The 13,688-nt window shown below is 43.5% G+C and overlaps 1 protein-coding gene across 23 annotated transcripts in view; it reads right to left on the bottom strand.

The window, feature by feature from the left end:
• dmxl1 (Dmx like 1) overlaps nucleotides 1-13,688 on the bottom strand; it is a 55,219-nt gene that overhangs the window by 36,957 nt on the left and 4,574 nt on the right. For all 23 annotated transcript variants that reach the window (XR_016496508.1, XR_016496510.1, XR_016496509.1 and 20 more), the window contains exons 4-12: nucleotides 7,091-7,168; nucleotides 6,844-6,922; nucleotides 6,514-6,649; nucleotides 6,304-6,370; nucleotides 5,986-6,164; nucleotides 5,694-5,901; nucleotides 4,984-5,155; nucleotides 3,021-3,200; nucleotides 2,000-2,235 (exon numbers count right to left, since the gene is read on the bottom strand). Coding sequence is in view for 18 of the 23 variants with exons in the window: in XM_036979401.2 (XP_036835296.2) it covers nucleotides 2,000-2,235; nucleotides 3,021-3,200; nucleotides 4,984-5,155; nucleotides 5,694-5,901; nucleotides 5,986-6,164; nucleotides 6,304-6,370; nucleotides 6,514-6,649; nucleotides 6,844-6,922; nucleotides 7,091-7,168 (1,335 nt within the window). In the remaining 5 variants the exon portion in view is untranslated. The remainder of the gene's footprint in view (nucleotides 1-1,999; nucleotides 2,236-3,020; nucleotides 3,201-4,983; nucleotides 5,156-5,693; nucleotides 5,902-5,985; nucleotides 6,165-6,303; nucleotides 6,371-6,513; nucleotides 6,650-6,843; nucleotides 6,923-7,090; nucleotides 7,169-13,688) is intronic.

Here is a 13,688-nt window from a genome sequence, read left to right as displayed (position 1 = left end):
ATAAAAAGCTAATTATTTACATTTTTGCTCAGCTGTGCCTCGCAAGTGCTACACCAAGTGATCTATTTTGTTACCAAAGCTCGAGATTTTAAATATAATACCGTCTGAGAAGAACAATATTGAAAGGCCAGGCATACAGACAATATGCTGTAATAATGTATCATTCCTCCAAAACTGTTTGTATTAGGTTAATCTAAAATAAATGTAGTCATGTTTTAAAATAAATTCTGAGTGGTAGTTCACGGCTTGCTTTTGACTGCATAAGTGATCTTGACTCAGAAAAGGTTGTTCTATTGTGAAGCAAAAACCATAGAAATGTCAGTTACGCAATTTTACTGATACTTTTATGACAGGGTAGGTCAATCCATTAGAGATCACATGCAGTTCGATCACATACGCCTATGCCTACGGAAAGTATTCAGACTCCTTGACTTTTTCCACATGACTTTTTGTTACGTTACACCCTTATTCTAAAATGGATTTAATCGATTTTCCCCTCACCAATCTTAAAAACAAAATACCCCATAATGTTATATCAAAAACAGATCATTTATTACAAATAAAAAACTGAAATATCACATTTACATACACCACTGTTCAAAAGTTTGGGTTCACTTAGAAATGTCCTTGTTTTTGAAAGAAAAGCTAAAATCTTTGTCCATCAAAATAACATCAAATTGATCAGAAATACAGTGTAGACATTGTTAATGTTGTAAATGACTATTGTAGCTGAAAACGGTTGATTTTTTTTAATGGAATATCTACATAGGCGTACAGAGGCCCATTATCAGCAACCATCACTCCTGTGTTCCAGTGGCACGTTGTGTTAGATAATCCAAGTTTATCATTTTAAAAGGCTAATTGATCATTAGAAAACCCTTTTGCAATTATGTTAGCACAGCTGAAAACTGTTGTCCTGATTAAAGAAGCAATACAACTGGCCTTCTTTAGACTAGTTTAATATCTGGAGCATCAGCATTTGTGGGTTCGATTACAGACTCAAAATGGCCAGAAACAAGGAACGTTCTTCTGAAACTCGTCAGTCTATTCTTGTTCTGAGAAATTATGGCTATTCCACACGAGAAATTGCCAAGAAACTGAAGATCTCGTACAACGCTGTGTACTACTCCCTTCACAGAACAGTGCAAACAGGCTCTAACCAGAATAGAATGAGGAGTGGGAGGCCCCAGTGCACAACTGATCAAGAGGACAAGTACATTAGTGTCTAGTTTGAGAAAGACGCCTCACAAGTCTTCAATGGGCAGCTTCATTAAATAGTACCAGCAAAACACCAGTCTCAACATCAATAGTGAAGAGGCGACTCCGGGATGCTGGCCTTCTAGGCAGAGTTGCACAGAAAAAGACATCTCTCAGACTGGCCAATAAAAATAAAAGATTAAGATGGGCAAAAGAACACAGAAACTGGAAAGATGAACTCCCAGGGCGTCCCGGAGTCACCTCTTCACTGTTGACGTTGAGATAAATACTTGTGTTCTTGGGGACCTTCTATGCTGCAGACATTTTTTGGTACCTTTCCCCGGATCTGTGCCTTGACACAATCTTGTCTCGGAGCTCTTCGGACAATTCCTTGACCTCATGGCTTGGTTTTTGCACTGTCAACTGTGGGACCTTATATTGACAGGTGTATGTGCCTTTCCAAATCATGTCCAATCAACTCAATTTACCACAGGTGGACTCCAACTTGCAGAAACATCTCAAGGATGATCAATGGAAACAAGATACATCTGAGCTCAATTTCAAGTCTCATAGCAAGGGGTCTGAATATTTATGTAAATAAGGTATCTTGAAAAAAGTGTTTTTACTTTGTCATTATGGGGAATTGAAGGGGGAAAAAACAATTTAATACATTTTAGAATAAGACTAATGTAACATAATGTGGAAAAAGTCAAGGGGTCTGAATACTTGCCGAAGGCACTGTATTGTGATGCAAAACAACAGAAATGTCAGTTAGGTTGCTTTACTGATGAAGATAACATACCTGGACCTGCCGGAACATGCCGGGCTGGTATTCATCCAGCCAGTCCACATGCCACACCAGCAGAGAGCCATCCATGGGGTGGATACTGAACAGCATGTCTGCCCCTCTGTTCCAGTCCTCCAGTAGCACCTCTACCTGGTGCTCCACCGCTGCAGCAGGCAGCTGGGTGGACGCCACATCGGGTCCTCCCTCTGCCGCTCGCCTTGAAGCCTCCTCTACCTCCTCATAGTCAAGCTCTGGGAGACAGACCGACAGGAGAGCTCATATCCAAAGACCTTTCATTTCTAGGTTAAAGCGGCAATCAGCAGGTGAAACAATAAAGCGATCTCCCCAACCATTTCGTTAAACAGCTGAGGGATAGGGCTGGAGAAATGTAACCACTCAAATTCATAGAGCTACGGATGTAAGGGCTGACCATCCATGACAAAATTACAGTTTTAACCATGTTTTGTGACTATATAGTGTTTCTTTACATTTACTCTGTTTACAAACAGTGGAGTAAAACAAGCTTTTATATTTGGGTTCTGATGAGGTACGACAGTTGAACTAAGCTCATGAGGCAGTTAAACAATATGTTATATTGTTCAAGAAACAGTGGGTGTTTCATTAACTCCAAATCGGATGAAGCAACTGCAGATTGCCTCTTTAAAAAAGTGTATTATATTGCTCTATGACTTTTTATTTTATGACATGTTGTGCAATCTGGTAAAGTGTGAGAATGAAATAATTTAGGCCACGTGTCAATTCCCTCCATTCCATGGAGGTCCGGGTGATTACGGGTTTTTGTTCCACCCTTATTTGATGGATGAATTAAGGTCACTAATTAGTAAGGATCTCCAGGACAAGGGTTGCCTACCCCTGGTGTATTCACTGAGGACCAAACCTAAGAAAACAGCCAAAACTCTGAGGTACTAACATGAACTTGTCCAATTAAAAAAAGCTTGTTTTCTTTACAAAGCATTTTCCGTTGCAAAACATTGTGTCCTAATGAATCCACCCCTGCCCTCTACCTAGTACCTACCCTCCTGGGAGTTTTCCGAGTGGTTCTGCTCCACACTGCCTCTGAGCTGCTGCAGGAACACCTCCATGGCCAGGGTGAGAAGCAGCTCCTTGTTGTTGAGCCAGTGCACGGTGAAGGGCCCGCCAGGCTCCTCGTCATCTCCCCCACACAGCGACGTGATAGAGGGCAGCAGGGGGATATCTGCTCCAAACAACACACCCATACTGGATCACTTAACTGGTGTACAGTCATTTGTGCACAGAGTTGGTCCTGGTTGCAGAGCCCTGCATTACCCTGGGACTCCCATATCGCCCGACAGAGAAATGTGCGGCGCGGTCGGAACGTTTCATGCTGCGGGGCGGGCAGCGGACGATCAGAAAGACAAATTCAGGATGAAAATATAAATTTTATTTCTGCAAATGATTTAATAATGGCCGTGTCGCCGTTTAAAAGCACTGCGATCTGTTATAAAACCACTTATCATACGAATCCCTCTCAGTCATTCTGGCTCCTCTCCTCTGAGGCTCGTTAACACAACCGGCTCACGCCTGCTTCAAACAGTAGTGGTGGAAAATATATATATATTTTTTATCTGATGTGATTGAGTTTGTGGCCACTTGTGATGAATTATTAAAGCAATTATCAGCTTGCAGTTCTCACTGGAAAGTATGTTGTTAATCATTTTCTACAGGTAATGAAATAATGGCTATTATGATCGGGCACTAGTCAGCCTATCAATAGACTATTTGTTGCCTTTTCATTTGCTTACTGACAGTTTGAATTGAGCTTATTGGAATTGGAAGTTTACAAGGTGAACAGGGACTTTCCAACCAGCAAATGTCTTATGAAATCATGCATTCATTGCACATTATAATGCATAAGATAGAGGTTTTGAAGATGTGTAATTTTAACATTGCGGGACTGGGTACAGGAGCTGGAAGAGATTTGGCGGGAGCAGGTGGGATGTCAGCAAAAAAAACCTGCGGAGGCAGGCGCAGTATGAAATCCTCTACCTGGTTGTTCTTGGGCAGGTCACATTATCCCTAAATATGTGTGATGATCAGTAGAGTTGGGAATTGCCAGGGACCTCACAATACAATATTTTCTAGAGCCTGACCGATGTGGTATTTTTGGTCCGATATCGATTCCGATTTTTTGGGGGGGACAAATCGTACCCCTACCAATATATCTGCCGATATACTGTTTCATAGTGGGGAAATGAAAAAGTGTAATTTTCCCACAATGAATTCTCCTGAATTGGCATCCAAAAGAGCAGTTGTCCATTAACTATGCTTAAAAATGTCGATTTCATACATTGTGACAATGACATCATGAGTACGGCCGCAATTGTTCAGATAAACACATGAGATTCCCTTTTTCAATCCCATTTATTGAATATCGTTTACCGGTTGAATTATCGTCCGATACTGCTATATCATCCGATAATGTCAGTGAACCGATGTCACAATACTTAGGTGCCGATACGATTGATTGTATATGTATTGCGATCCAATACTGTGATTTTATTGCGATTCCATGGTCTAAACACTGCTCACAATATGTCGGCTACAGAGGGAAGCGAGAGCCATGAGAAAACGAGTTTTGATCAGTCATGGAAATAAAAGGTGTGGGAAACAAATTAGCTCCCCATTTTAAAAAAGATGGGAGTTATGAAGCTATGAAGGAAAAATACTGGTATTTTGGTGCAGGTACAGCCTAATAATATCACGATGTTGTCAAAACGATACAATATATTGCCAAAAATAATATCCCGATATGTAACTGTATCAACTCCACCCTCCATCACTAACAGTCAGTTAGATGGGCTTATAATATTGACTCTTAGGCATAACCTCTGCATTGTCATTCTTATGAATGAAGTACAGAAGGGGTTTACGACAGGCTCGGTTATCCTAAAATCAACTGTTAAGCAATGTAAACATCCTTGAATTAATGCCACTGAACCACTGTCTGTGTGCGGTACCTGTGGCAGGGTTGATGCTGGCAGCGATGTGAAAGTGGCAGAGAGCGTTGGCATGGGGCACGCTGTTGGTCTTGTGGTTGTGGTGACTGTTCTGCTGGGTCGGGAGGCGGCCGGTTAGGGAGGGCTGGGCCACACCTCTCAAGGGGGCTCTCCACGACTCCTGCAGATTCAACTGAAGCAACAAAATAGCTCCTAAGTAGGGATCTCGCTCTCATATGCTTTGGAAAACCATCCCGGAACTAAAATAGTACCTCTGATATCTCAGTCAGTGATGTTAATGAATAACTCAGCAATGTTAGCAGACTTTCCTCTGGGCATTGAATATACATTTGCATATCTATTTTTCCTGCAATGTAATTTGTCCCTTGCTCCTCAATATTTTCTGGCAAGATGCATAACCATGTAATGACAGTCGTCCGATAAGGAAAAGTTCTTTACACAACTAAAGTGAAGGCAATGCATCTGATCATTTAACTAGTTACTAGAGCACCTCAACAAAAAACTAAATACATTTTTCCGCAAAATGAACAGACGTACTTTAATCAACGGATGTACTGTATAGAAACAATATATTTTTCAGTGATCTTGTCCAGGGCTGCGAAGCCTAGAAAACGAGCTTCCTGACAGATATCCTTTTAGCTCTAAGCCTGTTACGCTCTCTTAACTTCTCACCAGCCTGATAGACTACGAGGTGGAAACATTCTTCCTACCTCCAGGGAATTCCTGTCCTGTGTTTTGATACGAGAGGGAGTCTTCTTGCTGCTTGACGATTTCAGCGAGTCGCTGCTCTGTCCGTTATTATTAACGTGACTGAGCGTGTGTCCGGACAGCAAGCTGTCACTGGGAAGCAGGGTCTCGGCCCACAGGCGACACACACTGTCCTTACAGCACGTCAGTAGAACATTGCACACTGAACCCCTGGAGGGAAAAACACAGAGGACACAACTCCATCAGGTCAGGTATGGGAGAAACATATTCTAAAGACTTAACGATGGGCCTTACCGTGGCATGTACTTGCTGGTCTTCCTCCAGGAGAAGCCTGTTACAGTGCGTGGGTGTGCCAGGTAGACAAAAGAGAAGTCGAGCTCGCCCTGAGCGTTGTGCTCCGGTGGGGTGAACAGCTTGGTCACGCCAGACTGCCATTTGCTCGTGCCGTACCACACTTTGACCAGACAGTCGTCCTGAAAACAACGGCATCACTGGGAGTTAGCACACGAAGGGTTACATGGCTGTTGTTAGAATGCGTTTCTCTGTAAGGTCTTTACTTATAAACAAAAGGAACATCTTTATGCGCATGAATGGACACCAAAGGCCACCCACCTGTCCGGCAGTAGCAAAGAATTCTCCATCTGGAGAGAACTTCATGAGCTGAATTGGGGAGGCGGTTCTATTAAGATGAGGGAGACACAACAATACATCAGATGGATCCATGAGAATGTTTTTTTTTTTTTGGGGGGGGGGGTATTTTTTTATTTGGTCTTCTTCTTCTAAACAGGCTACATTAGGACTATTTCATAGTGCAGTTCTTACTTGCAGTGCCAGATACACCTCCAGGGACACTGAGGGTCACCAATTGTCATGTCTGTCTGTTCCCCTGCCTCATCAAAACCATCGCTGATATTGGACCACAGCTGCAGGCTAGCGGACCCAGTTAAGAGACGAGTGCCTGTGTGCAAAATATAAAACAAAAAATCAGACAATGGAGAGAGAAGATTATTTTTAAAGAACACAGGACGTTTTAATTTGCAAAGATAGTATCAAGAGCCGTGTGTAATCTTAACGTGGATCCATAAAGCTTATTACAGAGCAGTGATACTATCAAGAGCAGTTTTTTTTTATACTATCAAGAGCAGGATTTACCTGTGGGGTCCCAGGCCAGGTTACGCACTATGGACTGCAAAACAAACTGTCCACTCTTCTGCCACTGGTAGCTCAGTTCCTGTAAGAACACAAGCATTCAAACGATCAAATCCAAATTGTCAATGCCAAGTCATTAGGAACAATAAATTAATAATTTCCTCACATATTATTTGTATCAGAAAGTTACACTGCAGTGCAGTCAGTAAGAATCAATTACTATTAGAGAATCAATACAATTAGCACTTACTGCTGATGTCCTGTCCTTCTGGTTCATGAGCTGAACCGGCTCAAAGACACAGACAATACTTCCATAGGAAGCTGCAACCTGTCGGCAGCAATTGAAGAGAAGAGACATTTTATTCAATGTGAAGGATTGACCTTCTCACTCTCATTATACCGTAACAAGTACCAAGCACAATACTTGTGACTTTTGAAAGGACTGTGAGCTGCAGCCTAATGGTTAGAGTGAAGATGATTAAAAGATGTGAGTACTGCAATTATGACTTAAGATAGTTGTGGTAATAGCATCCTCACAAACTGTAAATAACCACATGAATTAGAAAACATTTCTTGGCAACCTTAGAAACGTAAGGTCATTTTACTGTAGCCCTTAAAACTCATACCTGTATATGGGTTGAATATAATAGATTAAAGACACTGATACATTTTTAAATTGGAATGAAGTGGCTGTACAGTAACATGCTTTATATGACGCCAGAACTCTGGCTCTGCGGTTCACATCGGTGAATGGGTTTTGACTGACAGATGTCCAGAACTCTGGCTCTGCGGTTCACATCGGTGAATGGGTTTTGACTGACAGATGTCCAGAACTCTGGCTCTGCGGTTCACGTCGGTGAATGGGTTTTGACTGACAGATGTCCAGAACTCTGGCTCTGCGGTTCACATCGGTGAATGGGTTTTGACTGACAGATGTCCAGAACTCTGGCTCTGCGGTTCACGTCGGTGAATGGGTTTTGACTGACAGATGTCCAGAACTCTGGCTCTGCGGTTCACATCGGTGAATGGGTTTTGACTGACAGATGTCCAGAACTCTGGCTCTGCGGTTCACATCGGTGAATGGGTTTTGACTGACAGATGTCCAGAACTCTGGCTCTGCGGTTCACGTCGGTGAATGGGTTTTGACTGACAGATGTCCAGAACTCTGGCTCTGCGGTTCACGTCGGTGAATGGGTTTTGACTGACAGATGTCCAGAACTCTGGCTCTGCGGTTCACGTCGGTGAATGGGTTTTGACTGACAGATGTCCAGAACTCTGGCTCTGCGGTTCACATCGGTGAATGGGTTTTGACTGACAGATGTCCAGAACTTGGGTGACAAGCCAATCCCTCCCACTAATTGGGCAACTTCTGCAAATGTTTGGCTGTCTGAGGGAGGTAAATGCTGTAAATGAACAGGCCTATGCATACTGAACAAAAATATAAAATGCAACATGTGTTGGTCCCATATTTCATGAGCTGAAATAAAAGATCCAAAAAGCTTTTTTCGCTCAAACTTTGTGCACAAATTTGTTTACATCCCTGTGAGTGAGCAGTTCTACTTTGCCAAGATAATCCAGTCACCTGACAGGCATGGCATATCAAAAAGCTGATTAAACAGCGTGATCATTACACAGCTGCACTTTGCAATTGGCATGCTGACTGCAGGAATGTCCACCAGACCTGTTGCAAAATAATTTAGCGTTCATTTCTGTAACCAAAGCTGCCTCAGATGTCGTTATAGAGAATTTGGCAGTACGTCCAACCAGCCTCACAACCGCAGACCACGTAAGCCCAGGACCCCCACATCTGGCTTCTTCACCTGTGATGACGGACGTGCTACCTGTCCCAGACCTGCTGTTTTCAACTCTCTAGAGACAGCATGAGTGGTAGAGATACTCTTAATGATCGGCTATGAAAAGCCAACTGACATTTACTCCTGAGGTGCTGACTTGCTGCACCCTCGACAACTACTGTGATTATTATTATTTGACCATGCTGGTCATTTATGAACATTTGAACATCTTGGCCATGTTCTGTTATAATCTCCACCCGGCACAGCCAGAAGAGGACTGGCCACCCCTCATAGCCTGGTTCCTCTCTAGGTTTCTTCCTAGGTTTTGGCCTTTCTAGAGTTTTTCCTAGCCACCGTGCTTCTACACCTGCATTGCTTGCTGTTTGGGGGTTTTAGGTTTGGTTTCTGTACAGCACTTTGAGATATCAGCTGATGTACGAAGGGCTATATAAATACATTTGATTTGATGAAACTGGGTTTGCACAACCAAAGGATTTCTGCACAAACTGTCTCAGGGAAGCTCATCTGCGTGCTCGTCATCCTCACCAGGGTCTTGACCTGACTGCAGTTTGGCTCCGTAGTCAACTTCAGTGGCCACTGACACACTGGAGAAGTGTGCTCGTCACGGATGAATCTCGGTTTCAACTGTACCGGGCAGATGGCAGACAGCGTGTATGGCGTCATGTGGGTGAGCGGTTTACGGATGTCAATGTTGTGAATAGAGTGCCCCATGGTGGCGGTGGGGTTATGGTATGGACAGACAATGCATTCGTAAAGTATTCAGACCCCTTGATTTTTTCCACATTGCTACATTATAGCCTTACTCTAAAATGGATTCAATTATTTTTTCCCCCTCTACACACAATTCCCCATAATGACAAAGTGAAAACAGGTTTAGAAATGTTTGCTTATTAAAAATAAAAATAAAATACCTTAAGTATTCAGACCCTTTGCTATGACTCAAAATTAAGCTCAGATGCATCTAGTTTCCATTGATCATCCTTGAGATGTTTCTACAACTTGATTAGAGTGCACCTGTGGTAAATTCAATTGATTGGACATGATTTGGAAAGGCACACACACCTGCCTATATAAAGGGCCCACAGTTGACAGTGTAAAAACCAAGCCATGAGGTTGAAGGAATTTTCCAGTAGAGCTCCGAGACAGGATTATGTCGAAACACAGACCTAGGGAAGTGTACCCAAAAATGTCTGCAGCATTGAAGGTCCCCAAGAAGATAGTGGCCTCCATCATTCTTAAATGGAAGAAGTTTGGAACCACCAAGACTCTTCCTAGAGCAACCGGGGGAGAAGGACCTTGGTCAGGGAGGTGATCAAGAATCCGATGGTCACCGAGTTCCTCTGTGGAGATGGTTTTCCTTCTGGAAGGTTCTTCCATCTCTGTAGCACTCCACCAAATCATGCCTTTATGGTGGAGTGGCCTAAAGAAAGCCACTCTTCAGTAAAAGACATGACAGCCCTCTTGGAGTTTGCCAAAAGGTACCTAAAGACTCCCAGACCATGAGAAACAAGATTCTCTGGTCTGATGAAACCAAGATTGCACTCTTTGCCCTGAATGCCAAGAGTCACGTCTGGAAGAAACCTGGCACCATCCCTAAAGTGAAAAATGGTTGAGGCAGCATCATGCTATGGGGGATTTTTTCAGCTGCAGGGACTGAGAGACTAGTCAGGATCAACGGAAAGATGAACAGAGCAAAGTACAGAGAGATCCTTGATGAAAACTAAAAAACGTGATATTTCAGTTCTTGCTTCGTCATTATAGGGTATTGTGTGTAGATTGATGAGAAATAAGGCTGTAAAGTAACAAAATGTGGGAGAAGTCAAGGCGGCTGAATACTTTGAATGCACTGTAAGCTACAGATAATGAACACAATTGCATTTTATTGGTGGCAATTTGAATGCACAGAGATACCGCGATGAGATGCTTTCAGCCCATTGTCATGGCATTAATTAGTATCACCTCATGTTTCAGTATAATAATGCATGACCCCATGTCTCAAGGATCAGTACACAATTCCTGGAGCCTGAAAATGTCCCAGTTCTTCCATGGCCTGCATACTCAGACATGTCACCCATTGAGCCTGTTTGGAATGATCTGGATCGATGTGTACGACAGCGTGTTCCAGTTCCCGCCAATATCCAGCAACTTTGTCCCACTCCTCTTCAATGGCTGTGCAACATTCCACAGGCCACAATCAACAACCTGAGAAACTATGCGAAGGAGATGTTGTGCTGCATGAGGCAAATAGTGGTGACACCAGATACTGACTGGTTTTCTGATCCACGCACCTACCTTTTTGCATATCTATATTCCCAGTTGTGAAATCCATAGATTAGGGCCTAATGAATTTATTTACATTTTATTTTTTGGCAAGTCAGTTAAGAACAAATTCTTATTTACAATGACGGCCTAGGAACAGTGGGTTAACTGCCTTTTTCAGGGGCAGAACGACAGATTTTTACCATGTCAGCTTCGATCTAGCAACCTTTGGGTTACAGGCCCAACGCTCATGTAATATAGTGTCAGTTTATGATCACGATGTTTGATGTACATTTACAAGGGTTGTTCTGAGCCGAATTAGTCTGTCTATTATTAAGAAAATTCACGATGGCACACGCTAGTGTTATCATGATAACAGAATTGACTTCCATATCAATACCAGGTTTAGTATCACGAAACTAAATATCAAAACGATACCAGAAAAGAAAAGACTACATATTAGCCAGTCACAGAATGGCACTTGATCCAGCCAGATAAACTCAGCTACAGCTCTGTTAAATCGTTAGTTCAATATCATTACATTTGAACATTGTCCAATTTTTCGAGACAACCATGTATGCATAAATTGAGTAAATTATACAATCAATTTGACTTTGTAACTTCAAAACAATATATTGGTAATAATTTATTTGAATGACAAAAATATCTATTGATAAACTGGGTATATCAAGATGGAGCCTAGGTCTATTCACAATACAGGTGAATGCATATTATTCAGTAGGAGTGTGTGCATGCATTGAGTTATTGGACTGCTTTGCGATCACAGACTGGAACATGTTCCCGGGATTCTTCAGACGACATTGAGGAATACACCACATCAGTCACTGGCTTTATCAATAAGTGCATTGAGGACGTCGTCCCTACAGTGACTGTACGTACATACCCCAACCAGAAGCCATGGATTACAGGCAACATTCGCACTGAGCTAAAGGGTAGAGCTGCCGCTTTCAAGGTGCAGGACTCTAACCCGGAAGCTTACAAGAAATCCTGCTATGCCCTGCAACGAACCATCAAACAGGCAAAGCGGCAATACAGGGCTAAGAATGAATCATACTACACCGGCTCCGACACTAGTCGGATGTGGCAGGGCTTGCAAACTATTACAGACTACAAAGGGAAGCACAGCCGCGAGCTGCCCAGTGACACGAGCCTACCAGACGAGCTAAATCAGTTCTATGCTCGCTTCGAGGCAAGCAACACTGAGGCATGCATGAGAGCATTAGCTGTTCCGGACGACTTTGAGATGACGCTCCCCGTAGCCGACGTGAGTAAGACCTTTAAACAGGTCAACATACACAAGGCTGCGGGGCCAGACGGATTACCAGGACGTGTGCTCCGGGCATGTGCTGACCAACTGGCAGGTGTCTTCACTGACATTTTCAACATGTCCCTGATTGAGTCTGTAATACCAACATGCTTCAAGTAGACCACCATAGTCCCTGTGCCCAAGAACACAAAGGCAACCTGCCTTTGGTTCAACACTAGTTCCCTCAAAGCTCATCACCAAGCTAAGGATCCTGGGACTAAACACCTCCCACTGCAACTGGATCCTGGACTTCCTGACAGGCCGCCCCCAGGTGGTGAGGGTAGGTAGCAACACATCTGCCACGCTGATCCTTAACACTGGATCTCCCCAGGGATGCGTGCTCAGTCCCGTCCTGTACTCCCTGTTCACCCACGACTGCATGGCCAGGCTCGACTTCAACACCATCATTAAGTTTGCTGACGATCACCGACAACGACGAGACAGCCTATAGAGAGGAGGTCAGAGAACTGGCCGGGTGGTGCCAGAATAACTACCTATCCCTCAATGTAACCAAGACTAAGGAGATGATTGTGGACTACAGGAAAAGGAGCACCGAGCACGTCCCCATTCTCATCGACGGGGCTGTAGTGGAGCAGGTTGAGAGCTTCAAATTCCTTAGTGTCCACATCAACAACAAACTAGAATGGTCCAAACACACCAAGACAGTCGTGAAGAGGACACGACAAAGCCTATTCCCCCTCAGGAAACTAAAATGATTTGGCATGGGTCCTGAGATCCTCAAAAGGTTCTACAGCTGCAACATCGAGAGCATCCTGACTGGTTGCATCACTGCCTGGTACGGCAATTGCTCGGCCTCCGACCGCAATGAACTTCAGAGGCTAGTGCGTACGGCCCAGAACATCACTGGGGCAAAGCTGCCTGCCACCCCGGACCTCAACACCAGGCGGTGTCAGAGGAAGGCCCTAAAAATTGTCAAAGAACCCAGCCACCCCAGTCTTAGACTGTTCTCTCTACTACCGCATGGCAAGCGGTACCGGAGTGCCAAGTCTAGGACAAAAAGGATTCTCAACAGTTTTTACCCCCAAGCCATAAGACTCCTGAACAGGTAACCAAATGGTTACCCGGACTATTTGCATTGTGTGGCCCCCCCTCCCCAACCCTTCTTTTACGCTGCTGCTACTCTCTGTTTATCTTATATGCATAGTCACTTTAACTATACATTCATGTACATACTACCTAAATTGGCCCGACCAACCAGTGCTCCCGCACATTGGCTAAACGGGCTATCTGCATTGTGTCCCACCACCCGCCTTTTTACGCTTCTGCTACTCTCTGCTCATCATATATGCAGTCACTTTAACGATATCTACATCTACATACTACCTCAATAGTCATTGAAAATAAGAATTTGTTCTTAACAGACTTGCCTATTTAAATAAAGGTAAAAAATAAACACCTTTTTAAAATAAATAAATACCCTTTTTTTG

Source organism: Oncorhynchus mykiss, chromosome 6, assembly GCF_057628025.1.
Source record: "Oncorhynchus mykiss isolate SJ-2025 chromosome 6, ASM5762802v1, whole genome shotgun sequence".
NCBI lineage: Eukaryota > Metazoa > Chordata > Actinopteri > Salmoniformes > Salmonidae > Oncorhynchus > Oncorhynchus mykiss.
The sequence above is the reverse complement of the archived record's forward strand: the minus strand, read 5'-3'. Positions and strand labels throughout refer to the sequence as shown.